The sequence below is a fragment of the Mycteria americana genome, chromosome 2 (genome assembly GCF_035582795.1).
Source record: "Mycteria americana isolate JAX WOST 10 ecotype Jacksonville Zoo and Gardens chromosome 2, USCA_MyAme_1.0, whole genome shotgun sequence".
Taxonomy (NCBI): Eukaryota; Metazoa; Chordata; class Aves; order Ciconiiformes; family Ciconiidae; genus Mycteria; species Mycteria americana.
In genome coordinates this window covers 43839010-43856017 of record NC_134366.1, presented here as the reverse complement: position 1 = coordinate 43856017, position 17008 = coordinate 43839010, and the positions used below count along the sequence as shown (strand labels likewise).

The window sequence follows — 17008 nt, the reverse complement described above, 5'->3', positions numbered from 1 at the left end:
CCCGGGAGGGCGCAGTCCCTGCCGCAGGGCGCGCTGACCCGGCAGGTCGCTGCTTCCTCCCTTTCCTTTCCTCCCGCCCTGCTCCAACCGTTACGCCTTCCCTCGCGCCGCCGTCCCCCCCGCCCCCGCGGCGCGCGGCAGCGCCCCCGCGCGGCGGCACGGCTCCCTCCCTGTTGCCACCCGCAGTGACGTCTGACGCGGCCGCCGCCGCTCCTCCCGCTTCTCCGATTGGCCGGCGCCCCTCGCAGCCTGCCCGCCTCCGGCGCGTGATTGGCGGGGCTGGGCGGCTCGGGACGGGGCGCGGGGGGAGGGGAGGGAGGGCAGCCCGGGCCGGCTGCGTTCGGAGGCGGCCGCGACGCGGATGCCGGACGGGGGCAGCGCACTTATTGTCTGAGCGCGGGGTCCCGGCGATAGCGGTTCAGGGGGTGGGCAGGGGGCGGGGGAGCGGCACCGGGCACCGGGACGGGGCGGAAAGAGGAGGGGAAGGAGGGCTGGGCCAGCTCCGGGTGTCGGCGGGCGGTGTGTGCGTGCGTGCGTGCGTGAGGGGGGCGGGGGCTGCGCGGGCACTCGCGTGCGGGTGCGCGCGCGCGCGGGGAGGGAAAGCGCGGGCGGGGGAGGGGACGAGGGAGAGATTTTATTATTAATCTATTTTCCGGGCCTTTGTGGCTGCGGGGGGGAGGGCCCGGGGGCGAGGAGGAGAAGAGGAGGGAGGCAGCGCTACGGCGGCGGTAGCGGCGGCTGTTGTTGCCGCCGCCGCCGTGAGGTAAAGGGACCGGCAGTCCCTTTAAACTAGCGAGAGCCGCAGGCCCGGCCGGGCCCGCCCGCTCGCTGCCTCCCGGCCTCGAGTTTGAGCGCGGGCGGCGGAAAGGCGCTTTTGTGCGGGCGGCGCGGCCCCTTGGCTGCCCTTCCTTCCTCGGCCCTTCTCCGCCGGGCGCTTTCCTTCCCTCGCGGGGCTGCGGCCGGCCACGGGAGCGCTCGCCGCCCCTCGCCCACCCCGGCGGATTATTTTCCTTCGCCTCAGCTGCGCTCCCCAGCATGAACTAGAAGCCGGGCCGAAGGGGGTGGGGAGCTCTCGGTGTCGGGGTGCTTCTGTCTGCGTGAGGGCGGGCGAGGGGCGGCGGGGGCTCCCGGGCCCGCGCGGCGCCTGAGGGGCCGGGGCGAAGCGCGAAGGGCGGGCGCGCCGTGCTGTGCTGCGAGGCTCGGTGTCGGTGCCGGCCCTCTCGGTTGCCTCCTTGCGCCCTCGTTTCGGCTGGGGAGAAACGGGCAGAAAATGGCAAAGTCTGGAGGAGGAGGAGGCGGCGGCGGTGGCGGCGGCAGCGGGGGACTGACTTGGGTGGTAAGTTGTAGGGTTGTGTTTTGCTGTCTGTGGGTTTTGCTTTTTTTATATTATTATTATTTAATTTTGCGTCCCTTGTGTCTGTGGAAAGAGCGCGGGTTGGTTTTTAAACGAGGAAGAAACTGACGGCTGGCGTGAAAGGGGAAGCGCTGCAGAGCCGCTCGGTGGAGGGGTCCGGGGCGCAGGGAGAGGGAGAAGACAGCCTGGGCTTGGGCTAGGGGTGGGCGTTAGCAGGAGGGGAGTTTGCAGCCGTGGGGGGCTCGTCAGGGTGCTCGGGACTGTAGGGAAAAGGTTAGTTAGTCTGTGAGCAAACAGGTAGGAAGGAGCCTTCCTGCCCTGGGAGGAGTGGGTGGGTCACTGGGGCTGTTTTGAAGTCACTGTCCTCCGAAGTGAGATGTGGGCTGTCTGTCGTCCCGTGAAAGTCGCCGTTACTGCCTCTTGATGCTAGGGCAAAGTCTTTGCGGGCTACCAAAGGGGCTGTGTGTTGATCCCAGCTTCTTTCCCAACTCTCTGAAAAGACAATACCTGAAGCTCATAAGTTTCAGAGATGGGTAACAAGGAGGCTTTCAGAGACATTCAGGGGGCTGGAGCTGTGTATCTTGGAATTAAACTTCATTATCTTCCAAAGTTATAACTCTGTAACAGGGCCAAGAAGGGGTTTGTTAAATTGCTTTCAGGAAAAGTCAGAAGTAGTAAGACTTGAGAGGGTGCAGGTGATAACTGGCTCTAGAACTGGTGAATCATTTTGAGCCGTTTTAAAGTACTTTAAGAGTATTAGCCCTGACTCTCAGTGCAGAGACTACTCGGTAGTAATAGTGGATGCTCTCCGGTTTTGGTAAGACCTGAGTAAGGAGGAGCAAAGATGACCTGAAGGGGTCTGGTTCAGCCAATCAATAACTTCCCTGCCTTTCCTTTCTTCAATGTAGGGTTCAAAAGATGGTAACTTCTTTAATGTTTAAGCAGAATACAGTGTATCTTGATAGATAGATGGTGAGGTAGCTGCATCTTTAATCAGATGCGTGTGCTTTACAGAGTTAGGAACTTTTAAGAAGTTTTGTTACAGAGAAAAATAGCAAACTTGTTCTTCTGTTGTGTCCTTCTACATCTTTAAGCTGTTAGAAAAGAATGTGAATAGCATTATTGGGGTGAACAAATCCTGTGTATTCTGATGGTGGACTATTTCTGTGGTTGTAATTACTGCATTTTATGTTGATAATTCTCTTTCATTTTAAGAAGCTGGCAGCATGGAAAGGTATATAAAAATGAGCAAGTTTCTGGGTGTGCCACTTCAAATTAGACAGCTAACATATGGGAACAGCCTAAGTAGAGAAGCTAAAATTATTCTCCTTTCCTTCCTGCAATACTGTGTGATCTTTATCAACTGGTCTTTGGATAGCTCTTCAGAATTAAGATTTTTAGAGGCTAGGTTGGACCAAGTAATTGAAAGTTTTACAGCTCATATAGAAAACTGCAGAATGAAGTGTAAAAATCGCTGAGTAGGCATTTTTAATGAAACATGTTCTTAAATGTAATGGGGATGCAAGTATGGTGAGTCAACAGTTTCCTACAACTGGAAGTAATCAAACTTTTCCTTCTCTAAAAGCAGTAAAAATTAAAATGTTTTTGTCATCTCAGAGTAGTTGTAGGGAAATAATTAGATTTTGGTTAAAATTGTGTTCACATTTTTTAGAAAACAGTAGGATGTTGTTTCTTTCTCTCACGTGCATTTTAAGTGCTGAAGATAGGACTTCTGAGCCAGTTCCTAAAGCCAAACCTGTTCAGTGTCAGCTGTAGAACACTGGCATACAAGAGAGCAATATTATTGTGGCACCGAAATGGATGGGGCAGTGGCTAGTGACTGGTTTAGTGTGCCAGGCTGAAAAAAATGTTGGTTCAGGTGATGGTTCATGAGTAGATATCATATGCTGGCCTTGACGATGAGAGGTACAGAGCTAGGGACAGTAATAGTTTCAGCCATCTGGTTTTAATCTGCTTGCCATATACCTGCTGGATATGCAACTACTTGCTGTTTGGTTGTAAATTGTTTTGAAACTACCTTGATTTTTTTTTTTAGACTTTTTAGTAGTGTGTTGAAACCACTAGGATGCTTACTTTCTGAGTAACGTATTTTCTATTGTTAGTGGTTTCTTAATAAGACCATGAGTTAAACAATTGCAGGGTAACAGATCTAGTTCTAAAGATGAGGAAACTTTTAAAACTTAGTGGGATGTTAATTTATGTTTCAAGCTAGCAAATCTTATGTACGTAACCTGGTGCTCACACTTTTTAGTAAAGAGTTGTACGTATAACTTTAGCTTTGGTTGTGGTTTAAACAGCATGCTTGTTCATCGGTTCAACTAACTAGGAAAGAATTACATGCAGTTATGAAAAAGGAAGGGTACTTCATGTTGGCAGAGAATTTACCTTAGAGTAAATTTCATAATGAGGACATCGTACAAGCATCAGGTGATACCTACTTTTACTTTTAAAAGCAAGATGAATTAAATGTTCATGGAAACAAACAGCAAGTCATCTGTGTTTTCAGCTGCCTGTAACAGAACTTAAAGAAATGTAACTAGCAATGGTTAGCTGGTAAGTAGGCACAATTACCAGTGATGGGGACACATGAGAGTATATCAACTGCGAATGTTTATTGGGAAAATGATTGAGCATTATATAACTGAAAATAAGCCAAGATAACTGCTGATTTATTGAATGTACTAGTTTTTTTTTGAGGAGCATTTTTTTTGTCTGGTTGCTGATTTTTTTTTGAATCAACTTGCAGCTCCCCGCTCTAATAGTTGGTAGAAGGTGGAGTTTTGACCGACAGATTGATGTTAATTACAATTGGTGGATGATTTCCAATGGTCACCCACAAAAGTGTTAAGTTGTATTAAGAGTTAGTTACAAAAGCATTGGTTTGTAACTAGAGGAGTTTTCACTGGTGAAACATAATGGCATTTGCTAATGCTAGAAAAACTTACTTTGAACAGAAGAAGGAATTCTTATCTTCAGCCTTTCTGTGTGTTTAGGGACTACAGAAAATGCGCTGTCATAATAGTACAGTAATACTTTTTTTTCATAAATATGCCTTTTATAGTGAAAGTGAAGTCATTGCAAGTAACACTGTGAAGTGTGTTCGTTCTGATACAATGGTAATGCCCACAAAGCTATTGAAGAGTGTTTCAAACAAGCAATACTTCATCAGTTACTTCTGTCAATGTTTTCAAGGCTTTCTCCTCGACCCTAAGAACTACATGAGCTTGATAAATGAAAGCTGAGACTCCTGATAATAATTGAAGATTTTGGACACCACTTCCATTTTCCTGCCCATTGTGAAAGGGATAGGTTTCAGTTCTAGGAAATGCTGGCTTAAAGTGAATATATGCCGAGTGTTAATGTGACTTTTCTTTTTAAAAAAAAAATAATTAATATCAGAACTGTGTGCTCCTTGAATGGAGCAGAATGGAAATAATGTCTATATTTGGTTTATACTGGTTCATACTTGGTTTGAATAAACACTGTAGCTGTATATTGGTAAGTGAAAAGATAGCAACCTTTCCAGTAATCTAAAGCTAGCTGTTAGAACTTCTCAGCAATTTCAAAGTTTACCTTGAAAATAACTTAATTACTGTTGTCATTTTTTTAAACAAAAAGAATATATATGTAATAGAGAAGATAGGACAGTAGACTCAAAACAAAATGAAACAACAAATAAAGCTCCTCCCCCAGTCGGTCTGTTAAAGGGACCTTGTCTTTCTTTTTTTGTTTCATTTGAAGGCAAATAACCTTAACTGTTAGAAAGAGATAGCTTTCAGTTTGACTTGGCTTTTAGTAATTTGTTTCAAGAGGATTAAAACAAATCCTTCCTTTGAATAATGTCTGATGGTTTCCAGTGATATGCCATAATTCAGTTGTTATGGATTCTGCACTAGGTGGTTTCTAACTTTATGGGTAAGTTATTTGCATCTGAAGTCTGAACAGGGTCTCTCCTGCACCAAGTATGTGCCCCCCATTGCTGTATACTGAGCTTCATCCATTACCCTGATTTGGAAGCAGGGGCTTTTGGGCAGAAGCAAGACAGGAGTTCTCTTCTTCTGTCAGTATAGTGCTTGGAGGAAGGGTGTTGGGATATGACAGGGTGCCCAAGAATTGTAGTGTGTTACTGTCTATCATGAGTCTATTCCTGCAAGCTGGCAGGATTCTGCCTGCTTGAAGTACAAACAGTTAAGCAAATATGACTAGTAGTATGACTAAATCCTAATCAAATCTTCACTTTTTAAAAATAAACATACTGTCCTAGAAGTGAACGAAGTGTGAATAGTTCTTCTTTATTCTTTTTTTACTGTTTATTACCACTTTATTCGTTTCAAAAGCAGGAGTAGGTGGTTGAAGTTCCTACCTCTGAATCCTCTAGACCTCTTTAGTTGTCTCTAGACCCAGGTTAAAGCTCAGAATTAGCTTTCTGTTCTTTCCATTTCTTTATCTGGATCAGGCCTTCTGTTTCTTTGGCTGAAGCTAAGCCTCAAGCACAGTTGTCATATGTAACAGTTATTACATATACTGTTAGTTACTGTCTTATCTTTCCTCTGCTATATTGTGGTGTCTGCGGAGGGGAGGGGGGAAAAAAAAAACGTCTTACATTGTTGCTGAGTCTTGTTGCAGTGCTCCTCTCTTGCTTTTTATAAGCATCTATCTTTTCTTTTGCTATTATGTTGACCAGAGAACTGGGGGGTTTTGTGTGCCCTCCCCCCGCCCCCCCCCCTTTTTTTTTTACTGTGGTACAATGGAAGGTAGGTCAGACCTGAAATAGGTGCCCCAGTATGTTACTATTTACTTTTATTAAACATAATGCATTTTGTAGGCTTTGAAGCTATGTTGTATATCAACAGTCGAGGGGAAGCAGCACTCCCTCTTGCTCTTGTTGAATTTCTGATTCTGGTGCCCTTAAGGAAGCAGTGTTGCAAAGAGATGTGATGACTCTCCTGAATATTCTAGCACTAGAGAAATGTTTGTAGCTCAACTTGGCGAGTCAGACACAATAGTTCTGAAGAGCAATTCTTTAGATGTTATGGCTTGCCTGCCAAAAGAAAGTTGTTACCTCTTAAGCTCTATCCTCCATGCCACCATCCAGTGAAATGCTTTTGTTGTTGTCTTACTGGTCCAATCTTGTCCTTGTTAGAGAGCTGAATAATGCAGGGTCAAAGAAGTGATAGAGATTATATCAGGTAGAGGCTTGGTGATGGGACAAGATCAAGGCAACTCTTTGACTGCAACTGAGCCAGTGTTAAAGCTTAATAACATGCATCTTCACCCCATGTATTCTGAGCTGGGAGGAAGACTTGTTCTAGTGTAGGTGAAAGAATGCTGAATGCATAGAAGTGGGGAGCTAAATTGTAATGAACTCTAGGAAGGAATGTGTATCTTGCGGGGGGCGGGGCGTGGAAAATGATTTAAAAAAATACATGGGCGATTACTTCAAGCACGTGTCCCCTGTTAATGTTCTATCTGTCTAGATTTGTGTGTGTATACATTTAATTTCTAAGCTACCCATGCTGTATTAAAGGTTAAATAAGGAATCACTTTATTTGGACAGATACAGTAACCTTTCCAAATAAAAGAATATATAATTAGTCTAAGGTAGGCAGTTCAGGTTTGAAAAAACTTATGGTTTAAATCTAGTATTTTATTTTCATAGACTTTATTTTCCAGAAGTAGATTTTTACCTTGCATGTAAACTGTCTTGTGCGTCTATGTGCAAAAGTAGTCTTCCAATGCATGTTTATATTTCAATTAATTAAAAGCAGCACTTGTGATTCATAGCTGGCGGATATGAGTGATTCCATCCCTGGGAGTGGGTTTTATGTTCTAGATTATATATAGAGAACCTGGAAATGAAAACTGGTATAGAACGCTTAACTTTCGTCATTTAAAATAGTAAATTTCTTGCAAGTCACCCACAAGGAAAACATTTTTCTACGCTATATAGGTGGTTTGAAAGTTTTCAAAAGCAGATTGAGCAAAAATATGTGACTCTAAATGTGGATAACTGTGTGAAGAAGCCTGTTTTGAAAGCACTATGCTTGGAAACCTAGTAGTGTTCTCTCAAGTACATGGAGTGAAACTCAGGTATTTTGGAAGAATGTATTTTAATGCTAATATCCCAAATTTAAAATGAATACTAAGTCAAGGCATGTAAAATGTTTTTACAGAACTTTGAAAATAAATACTAAAATTTAAAATATAATTTAAGTCCTAGCAACCAACGAAGGTGTCAAGATTAAACATACCAAATGTTTGTTGTTTTTATAAACATAGGACAAAAGTGTTCCTCAGAAGCAAAGTGATAGACCAGCTCTTAGTAATAGTAATTTTTGTTCAAAAAATGTTTCCTTGCCGTTTTCTTCAGGTAGCTCAGTAATGAGTACTCACAAGGTTGATGTGAAAAACAGGGAAAGATCCCTCCCCGATAAGGGAAGATCAGATCTGTTAGTTTTAAAACTTCAGTGTGATTGCAAATGCTTTTACTCTTATGAACTGAGTCCTTTTAAGTTATGTTTTGAAGTGCATGTTGTTAAACTTTTTCTATGATATCAGCTCATCTAGTTTCATTTAATAAAGCTATTTTAAAATGCTGTATGCATCTTAATGCAATTCCAATTTACATATAAATACAGTTTGCCACTGAAAGTAAATTAAAATACTACTATTAATTTTTTATTTTGTTAAAATGATAAATCTGTGTATTTGTTACACTGTACACATCTAAGCAATTCTGTTTTTTTTCCACAAGTAAGAAAAAAGGGCGTTAGCAAAGTTAGTGTAAAGGCTGCTTGAGTTAGAACATGTTTGAAAGGTTCAGATTTAAACATCAGAACTGTATTTTCCTTTGTTGGACATAAGTGAAAGGGAAAAAAAGGTGTAAAAGAGGATTAAATTGCTTAATCTGCTATGTATGTCTTTCCTGATTTGTGAGGTAGAATTTCAACTGAGATATTAAGCAGTCCTCTTTTCATGGAAGCTGTGTGTCTTGAAGAGGTACTGATTTCTTTTAGTCTCTTTAGTGAATGAGTGGGCCTGGTTAGACCAAGAGTTCCTGTTCCTTCTTTAAGACATTGAACAGTTGCGAGAAGAACTGGTGTATGAAAAACTGGACAAATGTCTGCCTTAGGTGCTAAAGACTCGCACACCAGCTTTCTTAATCTGTGAATGAATCTTCAAGGAGAGAGCAAGGAACAATATTTTCTTGTCATGACAAGATCGCAGGAGCTATAAGATAACATTGAAAAGTTATTTTCTTATAAACCAAAAGAAGCTGAGATAAAGTAGGGGGAAAAAAAATCTCTTGCAACCAGGTAACTTCTTATGTAATGTTTCTATAAGAGCAGTTAGAACTCTGGGGTAATCCCCGAACCAGAGCATCTTTACCTATGAGAAATTGGTAGTGTGAGCTTCACTGGAGATACTGGAAAGCAGCTGTCCAATCTCTGGTAGCTCTGGGGTATTTTGACTTTTTAGGGAAGATAATGTAGGAGTGTATGAACATTTCAGTCTTGTGTTTATTCCCTTGGTAGTTGTGTACCATGATATAAAGATACAAAAATGGCAAGGTGTCTGGGGAAAAATAACACCATCTTAGATCAGCTGATACAGAGTTCTAGTGCATGCAGCCATTCAGGCTATTGCCTCTATGTATCAACACAGAGCTCTATGTTGGCTAAGGTAGTGTTTTTCATTATACACTATTTAGTGATCCTAACTTAGTGTTTTCCACCACTGTTGTATTACAGTGTTGTCGTGAACTTTGAAGTATTATGTCACAATCTTGGAGTAAAATGGAGGCAAGTTCCTTGGAGGAGAGCAGTTGCAAGAAGTGAGGCAGTTATTCTATTTTGTTATTAAGCAGACCTGGAAGAGAATTTTTCTTAAACTCACAAATAAGAGACTGTATAAGCATGTGAGGAATCAGCTGTGGGGGGAAATTCCCTACCTGGGTTTGCTGGTGGAGGGGGAGTAAGGTGGTCCAGATACTTGAGAGAAAGCAAACTTGAAGTTGTATCATCTTAACCTGCCCTTCCTGATACTGGTTAAATCTTTCAGAATATGCCATGTAGACTTTCTTCTTTGCCAGCTGAGTGATAAACATACAGGTCAGGTAACAGAAAGATGATGAAAACGCTGAATGATTTACAAATTCATCTCAAAATATATTTGAAATTATTTTATGAGTCTCTTTTTATGGTACCTTTTATGGAGGGGTGAATTCTTCTGCCTGCCAAGATGCAATTCTTAAATTGCAAATTAAAGGGTAGAGTTTTGATGATCTTTGAGATTGTCAGCATTTTTAATGAGCAATCCCGAAAGGCTTTTTGTAATAACTTCTGTAGGAATGTTGCTGTGGGAGGATGAATGGCTGAGGAAGGGGGAGTTTTGGAACAGTGCTCAGGCTTTTTTGACTTGTTGCTACCTCTGTTTTCCTCCTTCTGAATTGCTGTAAATGTCTGGAACACCAAACCTGTGTTCCTTTCTCATGGAGTTTACTACAGGATTGAGACTAGAATACGTAGTACATTTATGAGACTTGTAAAACATTTCAAGATTTGTAGAATCTCCAGAGGAACAGTAGATGTTGCATAGTGGGAGTTGAGCAATTAAACTCAAGCTACTTTTTTAAAAGAGCACTGGATTCATATTTACTTTAACGTGGCAGAAAACAATAGATTTTGAAAATACAGAATGCCAGAAAATGTGACTCTGTTAGCATAGGCATTTCTAATAATACAAAAGCAGATGCATATGTTATTGTGGAGCAAACTGTGGTATTTGAGAAGAAGCAATGTGATCATTATTCGTAAACTTTTAGAGTTTGTTCTGTGTTTGGGACAATTTAAAAAAAAACCCACCTCATTAATTTCCATTTATGTGGTACCTTGTATTAAATAAATATGTTGCTATTATTTTTCTGTTGAAGATTCTGGGGATCAGACTTTTAATGGTTACTACTAATCATACGGTGTTCCTTTTTAGGGCACCATATATGTTAGAAGTACAAAAACCTCAAGGATCACAGTCAAGGTGTTTAGTATTTCAATGCAAGGTAGACATGCAAATAACATAAAGGTATACCAATCCTAATGTACTGATAGGTGTTACATTCATGAGAGTTCAAAAATTTGATTCTGTTGTACAGTGGAGAATTGCTTCCTATTGAAGAGTGCAGTTGGATAAGTAACCTCTAAGTGATATTTGGGCTCTCCTCTGTCACTAATGTAACATAACTAGTAATCCTGAAGCTGACTAGAAAAGACTGGGCTTTGGGTGTTGTGTAGAATAAATCTTCATGTGTGGGTTCAGTCACTTCTTCCCGCGTATTGCAACTTGACTCCTATTCCGTGTTACTATGCCAGTTAACATGAGCTGAAAAACTAGCCTGTTTGATTTGCTCTCTCTGTGTATTTTCTTGCAGCATGAATGTTTTGAATGTTGTCTTACTCATGCCTGAAGCTTTTTCTACAGTTATTTTCTAACAGTTAGTTTATTAATCTGAAGATAGTTCAGCAGAGTAAAAATACCTTGCAGTACAATATGGGTTCAGCTGGCCATAGAACCCCATAGCATCTGGAAGGGAAGATGACAGTGCTGCTCTAGGAATGTGATCTTTGACATACGGCCTGAATGGGTTTCAAAGATTTTGTTTGTCAGAAGGATCTATCAGGTTGTGTTGTTCCCTTTCAAAGTAATCTTTGCAATTGGGAAATGTAAATGTGCTCAGAGTCTAGAATACTTTCACAGCACTCAACCTGGTGATGCAGTAAAGCATTAAAAAGGGCAAGGATATGGGAAACTGAGTTATAAAGAGGTGCTGCCAGATGCTGATAACCTAAAGTTCTGATGTCAGTACCTCTAACTTATTGATTTCTTGGCTAGAGGAGGGCTTGTGTATGAGTTGGCTGACGAAACAGTGGACCAAACCACTTTATTCAGTGGTTCCAAGGATCACAGTTCTAAGAATCTGTGGGAAAACTGTCTTAAGTTGTCTTAAATTTTAACATTAATAAATTCCGTTTCCTTGAGAGTCAGTTTTTTTTTCCTTCCTTGTCTCTGAATTTTAGCTGGAAAACCAGATTCTTAAAACATTAATTTGTTACCAAAGCATCCATAGATGTACTTTTTGATACAGGGTAAACAGTATCAAAATCTAGTATTGGAATAGAACCTGTCAGTGGATAGACAACTAAAAAACTTCAGACCCTTAAAAAATTTAACAGTAAAATTCAGTTAAACTGCCATCATGGATGGGCAGATATTAGACACTTGCTTTTAAAGAAAGTAATAAAGATCAGGATCTGAATGTACTGCTGATTATATCCAAACCTGGGCCAAATAAAGCAGAACTGTTGCTGTAGTAACTTAATATAAGTGAATTAATATTTAAAACAATATACATGATTTTCTAGTCAGAAGTAATTATAGTGACCATACATATTTGCACAGAAGTGGTATTCTTCACTTTTCAAAAGTCTTGTGGAGAAAGCAAATCCCTAAATTTTAATTTAAATCTAGTGTGCTACTATATTGTGCATTAATAATCCTAAAATGAGAATGATGATGCTTTTGTTTGGCTATTTAATAGGAAGATGAAGCTATGTAATTCTAAGAATGTCATTTCATGGTGCAACTAAGCAATCTAATGATATCTGCTGAAAAGTATGGTTTTTTTAGCCTTATCCTCCTAGCTGTACATTTCTGCTCTTGTCGTTGCACCAGTACTTGTCTGATTCTCTAGCAAGCTTGTTCAGGAAAATGAGCCAGTGGACAACTGATTGTTTCAAGTTGATGAAAAATGGGGGGAAGGCTCCGTTTGCTCCTTGAACTGGCTTATTGTGAGGTCGGTTTGGTTCCACTGTATGGAATGGAGAAGCAGGGGAGGAGGGAAGAAAAAAGTAATTTTTCCATTTTATCAGCAATTAACTGTTGTGTTTTTCTGTAATGGGGAAATCTGACCATCCTCAAGCTATTCTGTAACTGAATCATCGTAACAAAACTCTATGTAATGTGATCCTTTCAGAGTTTAGAGCGAATTGTCCAAACCAGGAGACAAAAAATTCAGGAATTTAAAATAAGCAAACATGTTAGTCTCACTGGAGTGAGACTAGTTCTGGGTGAGTTTACTGGGAACTCCTTCATATGGTCAGCTTTGGGGACGATACGATAAAGAGATTTAGTTCTTGCCGCTAATGGCATGCAATGGTCTATGGAAATTTGCTGTGGTAACAGGGAACTGTTACTTTTGTGTGTTTTCATCTTGGCAGGAGAGCCAAACCATTTGTTAAACACAGCAGGAGAGTGGTTTATTTTGAAACTCCCTCCAGTTTTGTTTTCATGGTGGGAGGTATTCTCAGCCAGAGTTTTCTTTGGGAAAGAATGCAAACTGTTTAGGTAACAATGTATTCATCGTCTACTTATCTAAGGCAAGAAGAGGCCATTAAGACCCAATATATAACACCACACTACAGTCAAGTGCATGTTATCCATAGAACTACCTAGTAATTACCATATTGCACCTACAAACTTTTTTGAGGTATAGCATATCTTCCTCAGAAGAGGTAGTTTTGTTTTGAACTGTAAGTGGTAGAAAATCTACCACATCCCTGGATTTCATTGCTTAATTAACCTCCCTAGGTTTTACAGCTTAATTACACTCAAAATTTACTGTCTTGTCCCACTAAATGTGCTTATCCTACACTTTATTTAAGGGAATGTAGGACACATGGCATGTGCTTTTCTAAATTCTTATGTCCCAGGTGACATTTGCCTTTCAGGAGAACAATTGTTGCATGTAGTAGTTTTAGGAGTTTAAGGCAGAAAAGACAAAGCCAAAGTGAAGGTAACTTCTTGTTCAGATACTAACCTCTCTTCTCTGTTCATTTATGCTTGTCTGCCAATTTAGAAGATGAGACCTTTATTGCCACCTAATATGGGGAAGAAAGAATGGGCAGACTAAAGAAAAATTATTTTTTTTGTTTTGTTTGTTGTTGTTTGGGGATATTTTATAGTGTGGAGGAGAAGATGACAGTGGCCAATACAGGATTAAGTCTGTGTAAGTGGGTAGTAACATTTTTCAGGATTTTCAACTTCTTGTGACAGTGTGAAATTCAGCTACTTAAATAAAAGTAAAACTTCCACTTAAAGTAAGGAGTCAAACTAAAGATATATATTCCAGTTATGGCAACATTGAAACTGATGATGAAACCTATGTTCTTTGTTGTAGCTTTACATTTTATTGTCTATTTAGATAGGAATAGCTTTTCTCTGGGGCTGCCAAACTGTCCAGATCAAATGTGTATTAAGATTTAGCATGTTGAAGTACAGCTGTTTGCAGGATAAGTAACCAAACTCAGCATGGTGACTCAACATGATTTCAAAATGCAAAGGACGACGACAAGACCCAATTTTCATCAAAAAAAGGCAATAAAAATCTCTGACCTAATATGGATGTCGCTCATGCTCTGTTATATGCAGAAATTTCAATGGAGGAGACCGTAAGAACCAAAAAAAAAAGCAAAATGTGAAGAAAGAAGATGCCAAAACCAAATAAGTGAGTTCTTAGGTTGAAGGTAGACAGCAAAAGTCGTGTTGCCAACTGTTGTGTATTAAAGGCTGCTTGGTTTCTGACTCTTGAGATAGCAAAAGGAAAGAATGACTATAGCTTTCACGCGATAAATAAACCGCTTTCACGCGGTACTAGATAAATTTATAGCAAAAACAACTCCAAAAGAGAAAAACTGCAATCATTGCAATCATGCACAATAGTCCTGATGTAGTAAACTGAGCAGCAACTGCTATCAACTGAGAATCAGTATGTTTTTCCATACAGTTACCACTATGCTGCGTTAAGAGTGTCGAAGATGCTCGTTACATCTGAGGTCACAGTATGAAGTGTAACTGCATGTCTATAAAGAAGGATGCACAGTGCAAAAGACTACTTAAGGATGATCATCTTGCTGACTTACATGTATGTGGAAGTGTATATTCGTCATCAGTCTGGAGGGTTAGAAAGCCTGAAAGACTATCAAGAATCTGTAAAGTCTTGAATGTCACAAGAATGTTGGGAAAGTCAAACACTGGGTCTACAAAAAAAAACCCCAAAACAAACAAACAAAAAATTGGCAGCATTGAGATTGCAAAGCAGACCCTGAAAATTGGGTAACCTGTTAACAAACAAACAAAAACCAGACCTACTGTGAAGCAGAAGACTTAAGCCCTTTGTAACACTTGGTTACTTCTCTTTAGGGGTTTTTCTCATGAAACAACAGCTGGTGCTGTTTTGAGAAGTGTTATTGGAGCTCTAACAATATGAGGATCTTTCATACAGGACAGAATACAAAAGGCATTCCTGAGACAATTCCAAAATATACAGAAGAGATTGTCAGTTTAACAACAGTGCAGTTTAGTGCTTGCTCAGTTTAAAAAAAAAAAAAAAAAAAAAAGGCTTTCCTGCTATAGTTACTTGCATTTTAAGTAGTAGAAGCTCAGCAGATGAAAGCATTTTAAAATTTTTTTTTAAAGTTATCAAGGAAAACATAATAGGAAGACTCTGGAGGATGTTTGTGTCCATAGATCTATGTCATGGATTTAGTGATGAAGATTTTCTCTTTTTTGGGATGAGTTCTAAACATCACTTGAACTCTATAAATGTCCATTCAAGATGGAGATACAGGGATTCAGAGTTGGTCGTCTGTTTTGGAGTACAGCACAGCCCAAAAGGCTTGGCTGCAAACTGCAGTTCCGCGGACTTCTGATGCTTGCATGCCTGCAAAATAACATTAGTTTATGTAGTTGAATACTTTCTGGCTTTTGTTTTTATGCTTATGTTTCAATAGTGTGCAAGTTAAATCAGGTCTGGATGTTTATAACATGAGTATTGTTTGCATACAGAAGATATACTATACATGGAGAATTGTACAAATACAATCTGTCCTGCTCTATGACAATGAAACTTAAATGTTTAAGTAAAGCATACTGAAAATGTGTTTGTGATGTCTTAGTAAAAACTATAGAATTAAAGTTCTTTAAGACTACTTTTTTCTTTCTTTTTTTTTTTTTTGTAATAATCACTGACCAGGAAGAAAAAATGTTATGCTGATCCTTTGTGTTTTTTTTTCCCCTCTTAAATCATACATAATCATGTTCTAATTAGTGTGTTATAAAAGATAATAGACATAGCTGTCACAAGGAATAGAGTAACAGAGGATCCTTACTACTGCTGAGTTAAAGCAAGCTATGCTCACTGTTCCCCAAGAAGAGACACTTCTGCAGGACTAGCTCTTTTTAGGCAGCAAAGTTTGTCTAGGTGTGATCTCTATTCTCTGTCAACTTGACAACAATCTGGCAGTAGCATCTCAACGTAAATAGTTTTGATACTCTATACGTTTCTTACTGATAAATTGGAAAGTATAAGCTCCTCCAAGTTGTCAGTAAGACTTTCACTGGAAAACAGAAACGTATTTCCTAGTGTTGTATTAAAGGCAATGGCTTGTAGGAATCCCTTACTGATAATTCTATTCCGTAGTAATTTTTCACAATCTAGAGGTGCTCATTCAGTCACAATAAAATGGACTTTTTCTAATCTGCTGACTTTTGCAAACATGTTGTGGGACAAGTAGAGCTATTGGAGATAGAAAAATTGTAGCCTAAATTCATTAGGGTAAGATTTGAGTTTTTATTCTGTGTTAACATGTTACTGAGTTGTGATGCATGGTTAGGCTCTAGTCCTCAGATGCTGTACAAGTAGAAGCACTTGAGAGCTGTCTCAGAACAATCATAAGAATACAACAGTGATGTACATGACAACTGAAAAATTGGCATGTGATAACTGCTCATCATGTACTTTAATGAGTGTAAAAACCTCTTGAAGCCTATGAATTGGGAGCAAATAGAGTTCCATTTGAACAAGATGCTGGTGGTCTTTACACCTGTAATTCTTTTGATTTCTATATGAATTGCATTTACTCTCTTCCCTTCTTTCAACACTTGCTTCTACTTCATCTGAGAAATAATATTTTCTTTTCCTGCTGATCACTGGTCCCTTTAGAACAAGTGAACAGTGCTACCAGAGCTATGGAACCAGTGAGTGAGCTAAGGGCGACTCCTACAAGCTATGATGTCAAAGATGATCATAAAGTAAAGCCAGTAAGGTCAGAAAGATATTAAAAATATATATATATATATACACACACATACAGTGAAGCTCATTGGAAGCCTGGACATCATTCACAGAACTACTTCAATGAAATAAAATTTACGTTGCAACTATTGGCAATGCTTCTTTAGTAACAATTCTCATTCCTCCTCTTCCATATATCAGTGTAATGTATCTATTTGTGAAGTCCTGTTTCTTTTCTGCTTGCTTAGCTGATCCATGGCTAATCTTTTTAGGGTGGTGGTGGCGGGGCTGTTGCAGTTTAAGCCCAAATGACAGTGTGGAGACTAAATTAACCTGGATACCAAACCACTTTAATCACACATGTATGCAATTTTGCAACTTCCCTGTTTGGTGGGAGATGTGATGTGCTCCAGAAGAAAAGTCATGAGAGTTAGTGTTGTGGTTCCAACTCTGCTACGTGTAATCCTGCTGTAGGATTGGGGGGTCCCCTGGATTCTTTCCTCCTA

The 17008-nt window shown here is 40.2% G+C and overlaps 1 protein-coding gene across 1 annotated transcript in view; it reads left to right on the top strand.

The window, feature by feature from the left end:
• Nucleotides 1–660: 660 nt before the first annotated feature.
• The window catches only part of TOP2B (DNA topoisomerase II beta), a 67026-nt gene continuing 50678 nt past the window's right edge, over nt 661–17008 (top strand). The window contains exon 1 of the mRNA XM_075493174.1: nt 661–1336. Within this exon, the coding sequence (XP_075349289.1) occupies nt 1271–1336 (66 nt within the window). The 5' untranslated portion in view covers nt 661–1270. The remainder of the gene's footprint in view (nt 1337–17008) is intronic.